Raw genomic sequence first — 20,586 nt, forward strand, 5'->3', positions numbered from 1 at the left:
TATTCCCAATAATACATAACTAGATTCGCGTATAAGTTCGCACATGGGGTGCCCATAGCCACACCCCATGTTTGTGCATATATTAAATCACGATACATAAAAACATTGTTATTCAAAACTACATCCAAAAGTGTGCAGATAACCAATTGTGTATTGTTATCAAAAGCACCTAGGCTGAGTAAAATCTCCCTAATAGCCTCTGTTCCATAATCATTTGGAATCACTGTAAACAGGCTCTTAACATCTAGAGAGACTAGAATAACAGAAGGGGAAAGCTTATTACTTTTTATTAGATGATCTAAATCATCCAATAACTGATAAGTATCCTTCAAAATAGTTGGAACACTCTTTGCTAAGGGTCCTAGGACTGATTCCAAATAATGTGAAATATGTTCAGTGGCCCATCCATCTCCTGATACTATAGGTCGTAAAGGTGGGGGAATGATACCCTTGTGTATTTTAGAAAGAACTTTGATTAATGGTATCATTGGAAACACAATCAGGAGATAATTATAAAGCTCACTATTGATTTTTCTACACATCAGAAGATCATATAATGCGTCATGAACACTCCTTATGGTATTAGTAACAGCATCTCGTGCTATCAACCTATAAGTGCTATTATCACTTAGCATATCCAACATCATCTCATCGTACATGAGAGCATCTAATACCACAATACCTCCCCCTTTGTCAGCTAACTGTATAATCAAATCAACATTATTAGACAAATCATGAAGAGAACGCCATTCATCAGCATTTAGATTATGATACACATTTCTCGAAACCGCATTAGAGAAGTATTGATAAAAGTCTTGCTCACATACTGACACAAAGCAGTCAACATTATGAGGAAGAACTGGTATAAAGGTACTTTTGCGTTTAAATAGACTTCCGACATCAGTCTCACTTGTTTTGTCAAACAATAGTTTCAAGGACAAATTCCGGGCAAAAAGACATAGATCAGTCAGTACTTCAGTGAGGTTGCTGCTTTGTGCAGGAATGAAAGAGAGGCCTCTATTCAAAAGAGTCACCTCACTAGGACTGAGCATGTAGCTCGAAAGATTAAATATAAGGGTATTTAGTTTCTGTTCTTTCTCCTTACCTCCATAGTTTCGCCCGAAAACTTCCTTTTCCGTCTCCCCCGACTGTTGGACCTCTCTTGTTGTCTGATGCGATATTGCATCGGGAGCGGTAAAAAAACATTACCAGATTTTCCTGATACTCTCTTTGGTTGGGCGCCAAATTTGTTAAAGGAGAACTGTTCCTCTAGAGCTTGCTGACTGGGTGGAGGAGTATCTAATGCTGACACAGTTTCAGTCAGCCTGCTATTATCTGTTGATGTAACATCCGTTTCAATCGTGCCTTCCATCACTGTTCCTGTAGAATTTAAAGAGGCAGTAGCTGCGGGAGTTAGTGATTCACTTTCAATATCTGGGGAGTGATTTGATACAGGTATGTGGTCATTGCGTTGGAAGTTCGTTTTTGGCCACACAAAGACCTGGCCAGATAAAAAGTCTTGATAATCCCTTTGTAATTTCTTATATTTCAGTTGTTGTAATTTATCACTGTAGGCTATTACTTGCATATATAGAATCAATCTTTTTCTCATATACCTCACCCTTATAGCGATCACATAGATCTCTATGCAGAGTCTCTACTTTAATGGTAAGGTCATTCTCGATGGGTGTAAAATAGTTGATAAGAAGTCTCATATATTGGTTACTTAAATCGATATTTAACTGTTGCCATTGTTTTAACAACTCCGGGTGGCTATCTCACAAAATCTCACACATCATACCTCTTCGTAAAGGTGGCTCATTCACAGAACTCAACAGTTATAGACCAATTGCCATACTTTCCCCTTGTGCAAAAATGCTAGAAAAATGTACACAGTTACTTCAATATTTACTACAACCTGCTATCACCTTCACAACATTGCTTTAGGACCAAGCACAGTACCACTACTGCACTTGTCAGTTTCTCAAATTCTTTTAACCACTTTAGACATTCTGGCTTCTACATCTCTTCCAACTTTTTAGACATGTTAAAAGCATTTGACACCGTCTCCCATCAGAAACTCCTGAATGAACTGTCTTCCCTAAACTTATCCTACTCCACTCTGTCATGGTTTCATAGCTACTTATCAGACTGTCAACAAGTCGTAAAATGGCACAACCAGCTATCTTCTCTCCTACCTGATGTTCTTCATCTCACATTGCTGCAGTCATAACCGGTGGGTAGTCCGCTGTCCTCGGTCGGCCCGAATACCAAAGTAGTAGGCTGGCGTCGGTCATGGTCGCTCAGATCTGACGTCAGTACGCCTAGGTACTAAAGCGCATGACCGACGTCATATCCCCAGTCTTTCTTGCCGCATGGTCCGAAGCAGAAGCAGCATTTGCAAGTGCCGTTCGGCGTCCTGAAATTTTCGTATTCTGAGTTTCAGACCGAAAACCAAGTTGGGCTAAGTACCCCGTTGGGGAATATTTTTGTCTTTTCTTGCCTCAGTTAAATCTGGATGTCAGAAAAAGTGAATAATTGTATTTCTTGTGGGAAACAGATACCTCATAGGGATTTCCACTCTCTCTGTATTCCTTGCTTGGGGCCTGAGCATGACGTAGTCGGGTGTCACTTTTGTGCTAAATTTAATAAGCGCACCATTAAGCGTAGGTTAGACTGTGCTAGGCTTGTCTTCGGTAAGCGGTGTAATTACAATATGCCGTCGGATCCTCCGACGCCCGCTACCGCTAAGAAGCATAAGGACAAATCGTTAAAATCCAAGCAGGATGAGTCGTCCATTCCGGACGCCGGTTCTTTAGAAACCATGGTGGAATCTGTGGATCCGGCCGAGGTTTCAGTTGAGTCTCAGGGGGAACCTTTAATTTTGCAAGATGTGGCCTCTCAGGAGTCGGGTCAGGCTGAGGGGGCCTCTCAGGTTGCTGTAATCCCTTCCTTACATAAGGTGGTTAGGCCTTCTCCTTCTGTCTCTAAAGTACCTTCCAAGGCCAGGCCTGGTTTGTCTTCCTCTGGCGTCAGTCCTAGCTCTGCAGGTTCTGTCCCTAAAAAGCACATGCTTAAAATGGCAGAAGATTTGATATCCTTGATCAGAGGTTCTATGCCCCCTCCAGATAAGAGGCCTAGGGTGGAGCCAGAGGTGGAAGGATTGGAGCATTCTTCAGATTACTCAGAGTCTTCGGCTGAAGACATTCAGGATTTTCCCCCTTATTCTGATTCAGACGCAGAGGATTCTAGTCCTCCTACTTCCCCTCCAGAGGATTTTTCTTTTTCAGAAACACTGCATTCTATGAGGGAACATTTTAAATGGGAAGGTCAGGATTTCTCAGATTCCCGAAAGAGGCTTAGGGAATTCTTATTTTTACCACAACATAGGCCCTTGGCTATACCTCCTGTTTTGGATGTGGTTCAGGATGTTTTCTCTGAGGCTTCCCTTAATCCAGACTCTTTGCCTCCTGCCCCGGTTAAGCCTGACAGGTACTACAGAGTGCCAGAGGCTCATAAATATTTGTATAAGAGCCCTAGGGCTGACCCAGAAACTATTTGCCAGGGACCTAAGGGTGTCAGGGCTTCTGTTGTAAAGAATCCTGTTCCCATGGATAAAGACTCTAGAGCTTTGGATAGGTGGGGTAAAAAAGTGTATACCTCTTCCACTCTGGCAATGAGGGTTTTGAATTGCCAGTTTCATATGCTGAAGTACCAGAATTTTCTTCTTAGTCAGTTGAAATCTAAGGTAGATGCTTTAGCAGAGGGCATAGAGTGTACAGAATTACAGGATTTGGTTCATGCCTCTGATCAGGTGGGTAAGCATTCTTTACAGTGTGGTTTTGATGCTTTACAGGCCTCTTCCAGGGTGGCTGCCACTGGATCAGTTATTCGTAGGCACGCCTGGCTTAAGGATCAGAACTTGTCAGAGAATGTTAAAGCTCGAATTTTGGATGCTCCCCTTCAGTCTGAAGTTTTGTTTGGTTCTCCTGTGGAGTCAGTCTTGAAGAAAATGGAAGACAAAGCTAAGTCTATGCAGACCGTTAAGGATTTTTTGCAGGTGCAGCCCCCTAAGTTTAGCAGAAATTGGCCTACTAAGGGATGGGCTTACCCTTCTTCTGATTTACAGTCTAGGGGCAGATCTAGACGTGGTAGGGGCAGAGCTCATACACAAGGTTCTTTTAGGCCTAGGACGTGGAGTTCCCCTGCACAGTCTACAGGTGAGGGCAGGGGCCAGTCCTTTCGTAAACAGACCCAATGACCTGCATCTTCTGCTGCCCAATCCCTCCTGTCTGGCAGCTCCTCTGGGAGGAAAGTTGGCACTTTTCAGGCAAAATTGGCTTTTAGTCACCCAGGACAAATGGGTGTTGGACATTATAAACCGAGGCTACACGTTTTATTTCCACACATTGCCCCCTTTCAAGGGCATGCCAGACGTTCCTCCTCAGCAAAAGGTGGGGGCTCACAAACAGATTTCTTTACTTCTTCAAATGGGAGCTATCCAGCAGGTCCCACCGTCAGAAGTGGGCCTAGGATTTTATTCTCGCCTGTTTCTTGTACCAAAGAAGGGAAACACTTGGAGGCCAATTCTGGATTTGTCTATTCTCAACACATCCCTGGATATTCCAAAATTCAAAATGTTGACTTTGCAACAACTGCTGCCTCTGCTAGGCAAAGATCACTGGATGGTAACTCTGGATCTCAAGGAGGCTTATCTTCATATCCCTATCAGGCCCAGTTGCAGGAGATTCCTGCGTTTTCGGGCTGGGACTTTACATTATCAGTTCTCTGCATTGCCCTTTGGCTTATCTACTGCGCCCAGGGTGTTCACAAAGGTTCTGGCTCCGGTGATAGCCTTCTTCAGGTTGAGGAATACAAATTTATCCTTATTTGGACGATTGCCTGATTCTTGCTCAAGACAAAGACAAGCTACTTCACCATCTTCAGTATGTTATGGCAATGTTAAGGTGCCTAGGGTATTCTGTGAACGAAATAAAGTCCAGTCTAGTACCCTCTCAGGACATGTGCTTTCTGGGTGTGAGACTGAATACAGCCTCTCAGATGGCGTTTTTGACCCCAGACAAGCAAAGAAATCTTACCCTTTACTTCCAACAATTGTCTCTCCTGTCCAGGCTGACTGCAAGGACAGTCCTTCAAGCCTTGGGGTTCATGGCATCTTGTATTCTCGTGCTTCCCAATGCCAAACTGCATATGAGGAAGCTACAATGGTATCTCAAAAGTGTATGGACTCAACACTGCCATGATTTGGACACTGTCATTCAGATAATACCTTGCATTCAAAAAGAATTTTTGTGGTGGGCTCAGGAATGTCACCTAAACAAGGGACTCTCTGTGACCCGACCAGAGGCGAGTCAGATCTTAACGACAGATGCCTCAGACAAGGCTTGGGGAGCACACCTCAATGGAAAATGGGTTCAAGACACGTGGCCTGCCAGACTTCAACATTTGCATATCAACATGAAGGAGATGTTAGCAGTCCAATTTGCATTGATGGCTTTCAAGGATCTACTTCACCCAGGACACGTGTTGATTCAAACAGACAACACAACTGTCATGTGGTACATCAACAAGCAAGGGGGAACCCATTCGTACCCTCTTTGCAGGCAAGCTATGATTTTGTGGGAGACTGCTCTCAGTTTGCACCTCACTCTTCAGGCAAGGTTTCTGCCAGGAGCACAGAACTCCTTAGCGGATGTTTTGAGCAGACAGATGGTGGATCCCCACGAGTGGAAATTGGATCCTCACATATTTCGACAGTTGACAGTGCTTTGGGGGACTCCAGACATAGATCTGTTCGCTTCTCCACTAAATTTCCAGTTGCCAAAGTTTTGCACAAAGCTGTTTCATCCAAAAGCTTGGAAAGTGGATGCTCTATCATTCAGTTGGAACAATCTTCACGTCTATGCTTTTCCTCCTCTGCCTCTCCTTCCCAAGGTGCTCTTGAAGGTCGGACAGGACAAGCCCTCCATGATTCTAATAGCTCCAGATTGGCCACGTCAACACTGGTACCCTCTGCTGAGGAGTTTAGTCCGGGAGCCTCCTTGGCCTTTGCCTCCAATTCCACACCTTTTGTCCCAGGCAGGCAATCATTTCCTCAATGTCAGGATACAGTCCCTGCATCTGACAGCCTGGCATATTCTGTTCTAGACCCTGGAGGGTCGCAGCTTCCTCAACAAGTTTTGGATGTTATTTTGGAGGCCAGACGGCCTAGTACAAGGAAAGTTTATGCTGATAAATGGAGGAGATTTTTTTCTTTGGAGCCAAGCAAAGAGCTTTGATGTTTCAGTGCCTAATTTGAGTGTTTCTCTTCAGTATCTTACAGAATTACTGGACAAAGGTTTGTCTTTCTCCTCTGTAAAAGTTCATGCTGCAGCCATTTCTGCTCACTATGACTGTGACCCACCATTATTCTCTCATCCTTTAAGCAATTTCTTAGAGGGGCAAAGAACATAAGACCCCCACGTAGAGCTCCTACTCCTTCCTGGGATCTCAATTTTGTGTTGGAAAAGCTCACTTTACCTCCTTTTGAACCTGCAGCTACATCTGAGTTGAAGTTTTTGTCTTGGAAGACTGCTTTTTTGTTGGCCATTACGTCTGCTAGAAGGGTATCTGAATTACAGGCTCTTATGGCAGTTGAGCCCTTCCTGATTTTTCATAAGGATAGGGTATCTCTACGTACTAATCCTACTTTCATGCCTAAAGTTGTTTCAAATGTGGCCTTGAACCAATCTATTCATTTGCCTACATTTTATGCTGATCCCCAAAATAAAGGGGAAAAAATGTTGCACTCTTTGGATATTCACAGGCAGTTGTGTTATTATTTGAGCAGAACTGAAGGGTTCAGACAGTCTCAATAGTTGTTTGTTTCTTTTGCTTTGGGATCTCAGGGAAAACCTGTTTCTAAACAAACTATTTCTAAGTGGATTGGCCATTGTATTGCCTTTTGTTATTCTCATCATGGTAAGGAGATTCCGGCTGGAATAAGACCTCATTCCACTAGGGCTACTGCCACTTCCACTGCTTTTTTAAGGGGTGTAGCTACTAAAGATATTTTGGAGGCAGCTACTTGGAGTTCAGTGCACACTTTTTCTAAACATTATCATCTCCCTCTTTATTCTAAATCTAGGGCTGGGTTTGCCACTGCAGTTTTACAGGGCATGTTAGCAGCTCCCAATGCTTTATAATTTTGCCAACCTCCCTTTACCTTTGCTTTGGGATTCTACCCACAGGTTATGACTGCAGCAATGTGAGATGAAGAACATAGTACAGTTTTGTACCTACCATAAATGTAGATGTTCGAAGATCCACATTGCTGCAGTCCAATTTACCCTCCCTCCTTCCCCTCTGTAGTTTGGGGTGGTTGTGTGTTTTGGGTTGTAAATATTGTTTGTACATGGGTGGTTGGATGTTTCTCTGTTGTTTGGCTATGGCCTTTCTTTTTAGGGCCTTCTGACATCTGGGGCAAGAAAGACTGGGGATATGACGTCGGTCATGCGCTTTAGTACCTAGGCGTACTGACGTCAGATCTGAGCGACCATGACCGACGCCAGCCTACTACTTTGGTATTCGGGCCGACCGAGGACAGCGGACTACCCACAGGTTATGACTGCAGCAATGTGGATCTTTGAACATCTACATTTATGGTAGGTACAAAACTGTACTTTTCCTTCAGTGTTCGCCAAGGATCTATACTTGGGCCACTACTTTTCTCCATCTTCACAAGTAAACTTTTGTCTGCAACCAAAAATGCTACTATTGTACAACACACTGATGACTCTACACTTGTGTGCTCACCTCCTTCTCTACCAGACCTACAACAAATAACTCAAAATGCCTTTGCTAATATTGAAAACTACCTTTCTGACTGTCAGCTCATCCTAAATCCCAGCAAAATAAAACTTTTGCTGTTTACCAACAACAAACCATTGGACACTCTATCCCATTTTACCATCACTTCTTCAAATAACACCACCATCGAACCTGTCACCCACACCAAACTCCTAGGGGTTGTTTTTGACAACCATCTCAGAACTGACAAGCACCCAGCAACCACAATCAAGAATTAAACCCTACCTTACTGACTCCACCAGAAAGGCCATAGCCTGTACTTATATTCTTTCTACTATTCTCTATGCTTTACTGAATTAAATACATTTGAATCCTGCTACAATAAAATCGCAAAATTTGCCTGTAACCTCCGATTCAGATCTCACCACTGTACTGCCGTACTCCAGCTAAAATGGTTTTAATTCCTAACCTTCTTACACTGAACTAGTTAACTTTTTTGCATTTTGTCCTCTACAACCCCACTAGCTGCCCTGTACTCAAACACCTAGTTGAATTCTACTCCTGCCCAAGAGCATGAAGGTCCTCCAACAAGAACCTGCTAAAACTAACAAAATCCAGTAATATCTTTGGTGACTCCCTTTTCTGCCATCAAATATCCTAACTGTAGAATAGCTTACCACAAACAATACTTACCTCCTCTACCTCAGCTAACTTCAAACACCTGCTAAAGGCAGTGGCAGCTGTTGACATCAAATCAAAGGGGGGCTGCAGGAGACAGCTGAATGGGTGGGGTCAACAGGAAGGAGTGTGGCCAACCAGAAAGGGGCAGAGCTATGCTCAAAACCACAAAAACTGGGACTTTAAATATGCTGCCCTAGGTGCCAAACCATCATTATGAGAGTTTACGAGTAAAGCTTGCAAAGATGACTGCAAGTCTCCAACAAATGTAATGAGCTTCTGAAAATACTGTAATCCTGTCCTTTATTACAAATACTGTCATATGCATTTCAATATCTAAGGCTTATACGTTATCTAGTTATATAAATATTCTCTGCATGGCAACAACAAAAAGGCTTTCAGTGTCGATAATTCTTTAACAGTATGCTTATTAAATCTTACTTGCATCTTACAATCTCAGACAAGCTTACCTGATGGTCATTAAAGCAGTGCTACTTAAACACAGAGCAGCAGGCACTGCAACAACATGCATTTTCTGAATAATAAGAAGCATAAATCAACAGTATAAAAATATGACAGAAAACCAGAACATTCTGCAAAATCAAGAACAGATGAAAAGCCACTGTAGTACTTGTGTCTATTTTGGATGGGGGGAATACTTTGCACACGTATACTACATAACTGCTGCTTGCCTTGCTTGGACACATCCAGAGTCACTGCATGGGGGAGTGGGGTACAACAAGTATGTCACAATTTGAAATGTCTCTGGCTGACGGTGATGGCCCTGACACATTTGTCATACCTCTCAACCTCAGAACAAGAAATTTGGAAAAAGCCATAAATAGAAGTGGGACAAAGACCCACAAATAAGGACAATTTTAAATATTGCTCTTATAAACTTAGAAAGGTAAGTAGGTCTTGCATTAGTATAAATTTTCTGAAAGGTATGAAATCTGAAACTCAAATGTATGTCATTATTTTCTAACTTCAATCTTTAATGATTTGCCACTAATTTGTCAGAAAAACAAAATTTTATGAAAAGCAGACCAAAAATGTGATGCAAAAATATGAAATAGCCACACAATACATCTGAGGACCTGTCAAAGAAGGGACACTTTAAGATTAGTACTGTTAAGTTGAGCAGCTAACAAAATAAGAGAATCTACATGCATTTCTAAAGTAAAAGTAATCTGTAACTCTGATCATTACAATTATTTATTAATTATAAACCCTCCATGTTTCTTCCAAAATTGCCATTTTGTGGAGGGATTATTAAGAAGAGAGCAACATTTTGAGCCAAAATCGGGGACAGATGAGAGGTTTGGATATACCTAGTTCTATAAAGCAATTTATTTGCGCATAACTCTCAAACTCTTAATGCAGGAAATCTGGACAAGGCCAAATATATTGGGGGAACAAGCAAACAGTACTAAAAATTGCTCTTGTATAAACTTAGTTGATAGAATAATGGGTCTTGCTTTAGCATGCATTTTTCTGAAGGGTATGAAGTCTGAAACTCAATGTTTGTCATTATTAAGTGACTTCATTCCAAAATGATTTGCCAGAAAACCACAAATTTTATGAGGAACAAACCAAAAATGTGAAGCAAAAATCTATTCATTCTGCAAAAATCTGGACATTTGAGAGGTATAGTTCAGCCGGGAGAATTGTGCAGCAGAAATCCTACACGATGGACTTAGCTCCCTAGGTGTGAAAAATAAGTACCCCCTCCCTCCCAAAAAAAATGAAGATCTAAGAGAAGTGATTGCTTTAATCTGGCTTCATTACTTTCAGTAGCATTCAGACTCAATCAGTGAAAATATTCAGTAACAAAAAAAAGGTTTGTGCTTGTAGACAGTTGATTTAACTGGTTCCTAATTGAACACATCCCACCAAGAACTGGGAGGCGCCATACCTGAACTGATCAGATAATCAATAAACACCTTCCTGATTGCATTAAATTATATTCCTTGTGTAATACAGTACAGTTGTTAGAGGGCATTTTAAATCTATTGAACATTTTTCCAGTAAACAATGAAACAAAATACATGCACCAATAATGACAAAACTGCCAGATTCAGAACATTTCCACCATAGAAGTCTACTCAAACTTCTACAGTCCATCAGTATCAGTAATTATGCACAATATCTGCAGAAGTAAAAGTCATCTAAATAATTCCACATTAAAGAGATCTGTAACTAGTGAAGAGGTTGCTGCTAGTAAACAACTTTATATTTCATTGTTTCATCTACAAAATTTCCTGTTGCCCTTGAGGAATAAATTGCCTATGTTACATTAAAAATGATAAATTAGTAATAATGCAATAGGGAATGGATGGCAAACTGATAACAGGTTCATAGTTACTAGGTATGTCCGCCAAAGAGGACATTTTCAGGACTGCAACATCCACCCCCTTTAAAAGTGCAACACAGTAGGGTATCAACAATGCATCTAAATACTGTAGGAGTAGAACCCACAGCCTCCTGCATCAAAAGCAAATATTCAACCTGTTATGCAATTAACAATGCAAGCATAAGCAGCACTAAACTTCTCTTCACCTGAAGCTCTCAGCTCCTTGTAAAATGCACGTGACACTGAACTGTATCTCTCAGCTTTGCAGCACAAGAAATCTGGAAAAAGCCAAAATTTTCTGGGGGGAGGACAAAAGTCCATAAACCAGGGGCAAATTTTAAACATTGCTTGTATAATCTTGGAAAGTTGCTAGAATGAAATGCTGTGTTATCACCATGCATTTCACTGCTAAGTATTGAACAAAAGGACCCTGTGTACTACAGTCAGAGCAACATACCACAATGCCAAATCATCTGTTTCTTGACAGATGGCACAATTGAAACTTAAATGGTTAGCATTTAGTGAATTCAATTCTCACCATAGCTCTCATCCTCTTAGCAGAAAACACCTGGACAAAGCCAATAATGGGGGAATACAGCCCCTCCAAACATATTTAGTGAATTCACTTCTCGCCATAGCTCTCATAACATAACTTATTTACTTCATATATTATTTCAGATTGTTCAAAGTAAGTGTTAACTGATCACTGCATGTGTGCCAAGTAACTTCAACTGTAAATCACTTCTTACTTATCTTTTCCCATACATTATTAATTTAACCACCATGTTATAAATTTATCTTGAACCACTGCATAACTGGAAATTGCCTACTCAGTGGTATTTTGCATTGCTTCATTGTTACATTTGCTATTCTATGTGTGTTTTGAAGCTTTGCATATCCTGCATTCAACTGTCTATCCCTGTATTCTTTCTGTCACTCATGGTTTTATTTGTTTGATAATTAAACAAGTTTATGAAATACAAGTGTCTTTTTTATGTGGAAAACACAGGAACCTTCTCTAGTAAAGTGATTTGGTTGGAGTTGTATAGCATACACGTGGAGACCAAAGGAAGCAAACACAGGATTGCAGGGTGAAGCTTATTAGCAGGTCGTAGCCTCATTATATTCCAGCAAGTCTTACATTTATATTAGTGCAACATGACCTGAGAGGGAAGAGTAGGGATACAGTGCTTCTTGCAGTGAAACTTCATGTCCTATACTCTGTACTGGTATGCATCAGGCTCATAGCATACTCTGTTCTTGCTATCATAAACAATTCAAAATAATCAAAGTCTGCTGTTTAAGTTAGGTCACTGACATTGTGACAGAAGCAAAGACTGAATGTTAAGTTGTCAAACTCGCCTTCATTCTTGCTGGATGGGTTCGGAGCCGATCCTCGGCTCCGACTCGGCACTTGCTAAGCTCGAGAGCTAATTTTACCAGCTCAAGGCAACCCTATATCCCATGATGCAAGGCATGACTACCCCAGATCTCGTTTGCCGCTTCGTGAAGAGGTCTCCTTTTACCAGCTCAGGTAAAGTTTTTAGTATTTATACTACAGTTCAGTCAGAAAGATTTCCTTTTTTTCAGATTTCCCTTCTTAAGTGTTAGTGTTAACATATATATATATCTTTCTTACCCTATATTCCCTTTTCTTACTTATATAGGGATAGTTTTCCTCCCTTCAGGCCTTAAGCCTTCCTTCCATTAAATTTCTGTCAAGAAGTGTGTCTGTGTTTTTCAGTTTCCCCCCTTTTTTTCAGTAGATAACTGTGTGACTGGTGTGCCTGTGTGGGTTTTGTGTTTTTGGCATACTATGTCAAAAGAAGTGAAGGTCTCAGGCTTCAAGAAGTGTGACTCGTGCTGTCAGAAAATGTCTCTGACAGACGGTCACACTTGTGTGTACTGTCTGGGGCCTTTACACCTGCAGGACTCCTGTGCTATTTGTCACTCCTTTAGCCAGAGAGTCCTGCAGGAATGTAGAAACAAGTTAATTCTACGTGGCTTGTTGAAGCCAGAGGGTTCCCCGACCAAGACCGGGTCGGCAAAGCCCTCTAAGCCACCTAAAGCCCAGGCTGTGGTTCTTAAGCCTTTGGCGGTGGCTCCGACTCCTTCGGAGTCGAGATCGGCTCCGGCTGGAGCCAATCTTTCTACCTCTGAGGTAGTGGTATCAGCACCGTCTGGCTCCGATACACTGGCACCTATGTCAATGTCGGCTCCGGCCGGAGCCGACGTCTCCTTGACCAGCGCTGGAGCCGATAAGCTGTCGGCTCCATCTGGAACTGAAGGCTCTTTCCAAGAAGAGATCTCGGTCCCCTTCCCTGGAGTCGATTCACTCGGCTCCGGGATCTCCTCTACTTTCAGAGCGGAGCCATCGGAGCCAATCTTCAAGGTCTTCCAGGCTGTCAGACCATGACTTGGAGAGGGTGGTAAGTAGACTGTTGAAGTCACAGGCACTGGCCCAAATGCTCCATAGCCCATCTCAGCAGATGACCGCTATTTCTCATCCCCCTGAAATTCCTACTCCGACTCTCCTTCAGAGTTCGGAGCCGGAGCTTCTCGGAATGGTGACCGTGGGTGCACCGGAGCCGATACTCCCCCTGTCGGCTCCGTCGTCTTCGACTCCGATTTCCTCCATGAGACCTTCCTTGGAGGGATCCGGTCGTTGGGTCTCCCTTGTCGGCTCCGAGGGGGCGAGTGGCATCGGACCCTTGTCCGACCCCGCTCTCCCTCTTGGAGCTTCGGCATTGGTGAGCTCAGCACTGACATCGGCCTCGGAGCCTTCTCTTTCAGTGGGACCGGGGATTCCTGTCTCTTTGGAGTGGGAGTCTTCTGGTCTCCCTGGGAGGGGAGCCTTTGAGGTGATGAGGAGTGTTCTAGCCCAGGAGCTGAGTCAACGGTCTATTCCATTAGCTCCTCCCTCTTCGGTGCCTGTTGATGTCTCTTGCCAGTCTCTTGCTCCCAGACCCAGAGATCCATCGCCCCAGGTTTCCCCATTGGGAAGAACTTCCTCTTCCGAGGTTTCTCCTGATCCTGCCGGAGAACCCCCGCGTAAGAGGACATGCAAGAGGAAGCACACAGACTCCCCCGAGTCTACAACATCAGATACCGACTTAGATGAGTCGGAGGGTTCCCCACGGTCCCCCTCTGAAGGATGTCTCTTTTTCAGACATCCTGGAACTCCTTAAGCAGAGGGGGAACTGGCCTTCCATTAACCCCTCCGAGGATGAGTCGGTATACCTGGAGGCTTTTGGATCTCGACCCTCCACCTCCTGGGTGTCTCCGCCTTTCGACCCGCTCATGCAAGTGGTGGCTCGGAAGGCGTGGGCGGCCCCGGATTCTGTGGAACCAGTCCCCAGGAGGCCTTCTAAATTCATCACAGCCCCTGCAGACAAACAGTTTCTTACCAAGGGTGTCCCTGTTGATGCCATGGTGGTGGCGGCTGCCACCAAGAAGGAACTTGCTGATCCTTCTGTACCTGTCCATCCTCCTAACAAGGACTCTAGGACCATGGATAGGTACGGTAAGCGGATGTTTTCTTCAGCGACCTTTGCTATGTGCTCGCTGAACTATCTCTGTCACTTTACCAGGCTTCAGAGAGACATTCTCAAGGAACTAGGTGAGGTAGTTCAGGATCCGTCAGCTGCTGGGGCTCAAGAAAAGATTGCCTCACAGCTAGGAATCCTAAATTCTATAACTAACTCCTCCATGCGGCTCATTTCTTATGCAGCCGATGGGGCGAGTAGAGCCGCAGGCGCAGGATGGCACTTAGGCGTCAGGCCTGGATGCGGCTTTGTAATTTCGCAGATCCCTTTAAGGCATCCTTCACTAATACTCCCTTCGATGGTTCGGCTTTGTTCGGGCCTCAGGTGAAGGATACATTGACCAGGTGTGAGCAAGACGGCAAGACTCTTTCTGCCGTAGGAGTCCATTTCTCCACCCCTTCAAGACCTTATCCAAAAGGTCAGAAGGGGGGGGAAATGTGGTTTCGTAAATCTCAGGGAGTCACGCCGGATACACGTGGTCAGTTCACCCCCAGAGGCAGAGGGGGTAATAACAATAGACGCCGCCCTAGGGGCAGAGGGGGTCCGCAGAATCAGGTAGCAGGGAGCCTCTCTCTGATAAACCCTTCCAGCATCCCTGAGGTGTTGCCCGACTGTCCACCCTTGGAGGCAGTCGGGGGAAGATTGTCGCTGTACCCAACAGCCTGGCGTTCTCTATCTCAAGACAAATGGGTACAGTCGATCATATCCGAGGGTTACAATATCCCTTTCGAGAGATATCCCGTTCCTCATCAATCCCTTCCAGACGTTTCACCCGGTCTAAGGGAATTGGCAAAGCTGGAGGTATCAAAGCTCCTAGCAAAAAGAGCCATCCAACTAGTGCCAGCAGACCAAGTAGGATCCAGCATCTACTCAAGATTCTTTTTGGTCCCCAAAAGGACGGGAGATTGGAGACCAATTTTAGACCTCGGCAAACTAAACAAGTTTGTCAAGAAGGCAAGGTTCTGGATGGTCACGCTTCAGTCCATTCTACCCTTTTTGGGCAAGGACAACTGGATGTGTTCAATAGACCTTCAGGATGCGTACTATCACATAAAAATTCACAGGCACTCCAGAAGTTTTCTCCGCTTTCAGCTGGGGACCAGTCATTTTCAATTCAGAGCCCTGCCCTTTGGCCTCACTACAGCCCCCAGAGTGTTTACCAAATGTATGGCAGTGGTCACGGCTCATCTGAGACGTCAAGGATTCCAGGTGTTTCCGTATCTAGACGACTGGCTCCTCTCTGCCACCACCAGGCATCAACTTCTCAAGGCCAGAGACTACACTCTTCACACCTGCAACCAAGTGGGGATTTCTGTAAACTTCGAAAAATCTTCTCTGTCGCCTTGCCAATCTATTACCTTTATAGGCGCAGAATTAGACACTGTCAGTATGTCAGCGAGACTCACAAACCAAAGAATTCTGGACATCCAAAAGTACGTTCGGATCATATTACTCAGCAAGAAGATCAGGGCCAGATTTGTCCTGAAGGTACTAGGTCTTATGGCGGCGGCCATCGTACTACTGCCTTTAGCCCGCTTCCACATGCATCTTCTGCAGTGGATGTTGTTCACCCAGTGGTCATTCCAGCAGCTCCCCATGCGACACGAGATTTTCATGACGCAATCATGCAAGAGTCATCTAACCTGGTGGATGTCTTCTCCACAACTCCATCAGGGCCGACTGTTTGTTCCCCCAGTCCCGGTTGCCACAGTCACTTCAGATGCCTCTCTGATCGGGTGGGGGGGGGCATTATCAGGGCAGGATGGTCCATGGGACTTGGCAACCCATCGAATACCATCTGCGCATAAATGTCCTAGAGATGAGAGCAGTGCTTTTAACGTTGCAAGCCCTCAGCGACTTTCTTCCTTTAGGGACTATTGCAGTTCAGACGGACAACATGTCCGTAGTCTGGTATATCAACAAACAGGGCGGGACCAGGTCCTATCCACTGTGTTGAGAAGGTCTCAGACTTTGGCAATGGGCAATCTCCTCTCATCGGTTTCTGATAGCAACGCATATCCCCGGGAAATCCAACCTCTTAGCGGACAGGCTGAGCAGAGCTATTCTCATGCCACACGAGTGGTCTCTCAAACAATCGGTAGTGGACGAGATTTTTCAGAAGTGGGGCTTCCCTTGCTGCGACCTTTTTGCTACACCCCAAAACAGCAAATGCCCAGACTTCTTCACCCTCTTTCCTCTACCAGGCCATCCCCCGAGAGACGCTCTAACCCAGGATTGGCCCCGGGGACTTCTTTATGCCTTTCCTCCATTCCCGCTGATACCTCAAGTGATTCAGAAAGCTACCGTACTGAGAGCCAAGTTGATTCTCATTGTCCCTTACTGGCCTCAACAAATTTGGTTTCCGTCTCTGCATCGTCATCTCTTGGTGCAGCCTTGGCATCTGGACCCAGTTCCAGATCTTCTGACCCACCAGTCGGGTCAACTGCACTGGTCCATTCGTTCCCTCAACCTCACCGCTTGGTTGCTCCACTTCCTTCCTTAGCCAGGCTTCCTATGATCTCTAACCCCGTTAGAAACATCATAGTAGCTTCTCTAAAGTCCTCTACCAAAAGGATTTATGCTAGTAAATGGCAACGTTTTTCCTTCTGGGCAAAGTCTAGAGACATAGATCCCTTTACTGCTCCAGTGCATTCAGTCTTGGACTTCTTAGTGGAGATTTTTCAATCGGGTTCTTCTTCCTCTACAGTTAAGGTCCAATTGGCAGCAATCTCAAATTTTCATGTTGGCTTAGCGGATCAAAACATAATGTCTCACAAGCTTTGCAAAGCCTTCCTGAGAGGGATCTTTCTCCTGAAACCTCCAATCAAAGATCCCCCCTCACATTGGGATTTGAATTTAATGCTGGCATCCTTGATTCTACCCCCCCTTTGAACCGGCTGCTACATGCTCATTAAAACTTCTTTCCTGGAAGACAATTTTTGTGGTTGCTGTTACTTCAGCCAGGAGGGTGTCTGAACTACAGGCTCTCTGTGTCCGTTCCCCATACTTGGTTTTCCACAAAGATAGGGTATCTTTAAGAACTAATCCATCTTTTTTGCCCAAGGTTGCTTCCCAGATGAATATTAACCAATCTATTGATTTGCCAGTCTTTTTCCCTAATTATTCTGACAAAGCTGAACAAAAACTTCATTGTTTGGATGTCCATCGTCAACTCGGGTATTACTTGGACAGAACTAAACAATTCAGAAAATCTGATCAACTGTTTCTTTCTTATGCAGAAAACAGGAAAGGTCTTCCGGTCTCCAAAGTGACCTTATCCAGATGGCTGTCTTCTATCATTTCTTACGTTTATCTTCTTAGGGGCAAGCAACTGCCCTCGAAACCAAAAGCACATTCTACCAGGAGCCTAGCCACTTCCACAGCATTTCAGGATAGGCTACCTATTGACACCATTTGTGCGGCAGCCACTTGGGCCACTTCTCACACCTTTGTCTCTCATTACAAATTGGACTTGGCCTCCAGGGACAGGGCTAGGTTTGGTTCCACAGTTCTCAAGAGTCTGTTCCATTGAGCCACCCAGGATAGAGGTGCTAGGGACGCGGTCCCATCCAGCAAGAATGAAGGCGAGTTTGACAACTTAACATTTAGAAGTTATGTACCTACCATAACGTTCCATGTTAGTTGTCTTCTCTCGCCTTCTTTCTTGTGTCCCTCCCTCCTTCCCCCTAGCCTGGATGGACCTTAAAGTTGTACTCTTCTCTGGGCATGGTTCACTCTTTCCATGGGTTCCCAGTAGGAAGTGTCACTACTCTTAGAGTTTATTGGCCTTGTTTCTTTCCACATTTAGTTTCTCTTCTTCCTTTCTGGGAAGAAGGTTACTGGCAGGGTTTTTTCATAGCTACCAAACGAGATCTGGGGTAGTCACGCCTTGCATCATGGGACATAGGGTTGCCTTGAGCTGGTAAAATTAGCTCTCGAGCTTAGCAAGTGCCGAGTCGGAGTCAAAGATCGGCTCCGAACCCATCCAGCAAGAAAGAAGGCGAGAGAAGACAACTAGCATGGAACGTTATGGTAGGTACATAACTTCTAAATTTGTGGTATTCCTTGTATGATTTGAGAAGAGATTTTTTACAATAATGCTTAATACTTTTTTAACAATTTTTATGTATGACTTTGTTTTTACAGTTGGAGGGGTTGAAGATCACTGTAGATAGGACTGCTACAGACTTAGAAGCTATGAGGTCACTGGTGTCAAATCTAAAGAAGGAAATTCAAGAGAAAAATAGCAGGTAGGACCTCAAATGATTGCATAATAGATTACCTCTTTCTTTACTTCTTTAGTGGTACTAGAGCTTTAGTTAGTAAAGCTCTAAAGTCTGTGTGACATGTGCTGATCATTGTTGGACAAAGGCAAGTTTCTTCCCCATTATTGTATTAGAATACCTTATAGAAGTAGTGGCACAGGGTATTTTTGCTGCTTGTACTCAACCCTGCAGTAACCTTGCTCCTCCCTGCATATTGTTTGAATTTGTTAGTGAAGTTGAGGCATTGGTGTATTTGAAAATCTTTCAGCATTTAATTTTTTCAGCACACTGTGTTGCTTAACTAAGTTTAAAACTGTTAGTGCCTTTTGGAGGAGGACTTGTATTATGTGCGCTATACAGCATAATTTCTATGTATGTTCTGCCATGGAGTTCAGATACTTTAGCAGCTTCTTCTTGAGGTTCCTCACACCTAGAACAAAGTGAAGACAACAGTCATTCCTAGTGTATGGAATTATCCCCTCCCATCTTAAAACCCAACTGAAAACATTTCTCAGAAAAAAAAACACTTTTCAACAGAAATTCAGTGCACTGTCATGGAATAATATCCATATTATTTCTGCAGAGCACAACAACTTAAGTTTGTCTGCAATTATAAATGGATCAAATCTTTTTGAGGAGACTGTGATAATATAAGGGCTATAGTGTCGCATTCTTAACCGTACCATATACCATCTTTTTATATGTTTTATTGAAATGATGTTTATGAGAAAAAATACATTAACATAATAAAACAAATAACTATTTATGCAAGTGTCTGCATCAGTTATTGCTATATACAATATAACAATTCATTAAACAATCATAAACCAATCATAGAACATAGATTAATATATATTCAACATTTAGATCACTGTTGCAGTAGCCTAAGCTGTGTAGGTTATATCCTTGTGTCTAGGACATGACCAGCCAGCCAGCTTTAAGAGCTTTAAAGCACCTTCCACATGCCAAATCTGCCTTTGGTTCAAGCGGAGCCATATTAAAGGCAGTTTTGAGTATCAAAAATCTTCAGAGTGTTCTTGCCACAGAAGTGCTTTCCCTCTATAGGTTTGCAGAATTGATGGTCAGCTAGTGATTCTTTCAAGACTGGAGAGATAAGTCCCCTTCTGCAGAAAACCTTCCATTTAAACATTTTTCTGTGAAAAAAAAATGTTTTTCTAGGTTTATATGTATTTTATGTTAATATATTGTTTTTTGCTGGACCATCTTTTCCTGAGGGGATTTTTACATATGTGCTGCATGTGTGAACCAGCTGTGTAAAATTCTATATTTTATTGACTTTTCTAATTTTTTCCTATAGAATGCCAGTGTATAGGGCAAGATTTAATACTTTTAGGGACTGGACTGTCATGGCACAGTTTTACCTCAGGATAGTAACTTTCTTGTTAGAAGGTTGACCTTCTCACTTAGGCTTCTTTACCCACTTGTCAGATCTCTTTCCTGGCTTGAATAATGAGCAGGTGTTGATCTCTGTTGTTCTAGCTTTCCCTGTCAGTAGTAAAAAGAAAGTTGTTAAGAGAATGTTTAGGTGCTTAGATGGTTCCATCTCTGCCTCATTCACTGGTGGGTGAATTTGCTGTGGCCAAAAACCTGTTCCTCAGACCACTCCCAGTTCCTCTGATGTAGCTTCCCAGAAAGCCACTAAGGACTAGGAGATTGTCTTATCCTTTGTGGCTGTAAGGTTGCCCTTACCGAGTATGGAATAACTGCTCTTTCTAGTTTCAGGAGAAGGAGCAGCTGAAGCTTTACCACTTAGGGTAAATTGCCTGAACCCCAGGCTAGTGCTCCTATCTTGTGTCATTCTCTTTCCAGGGAATCTTCTAGGAGGAAAAAAACAAAAACTTAAAAATGTTTCTACTCCAATATCTTTAACTATGGAAAAGGATGATTTGCTAAAGGATTACTTTCTGTTTTAATG

At 43.5% G+C, this 20,586-nt stretch overlaps 1 protein-coding gene across 1 annotated transcript in view; it reads left to right on the forward strand.

The window, feature by feature from the left end:
* Positions 1-20,586, forward strand: part of CCDC39 (coiled-coil domain containing 39) — a 1,972,012-nt gene that overhangs the window by 782,724 nt on the left and 1,168,702 nt on the right. Inside the window, exon 8 of the mRNA XM_044070181.1 lies at positions 18,532-18,635. Within this exon, the coding sequence (XP_043926116.1) occupies positions 18,532-18,635 (104 nt within the window). The remainder of the gene's footprint in view (positions 1-18,531; positions 18,636-20,586) is intronic.

This window comes from Protopterus annectens, chromosome 4.part1, assembly GCF_019279795.1.
Source record: "Protopterus annectens isolate FY-2018-M chromosome 4.part1, PAN1.0, whole genome shotgun sequence".
NCBI classification, from domain to species: Eukaryota; Metazoa; Chordata; order Ceratodontiformes; family Protopteridae; genus Protopterus; species Protopterus annectens.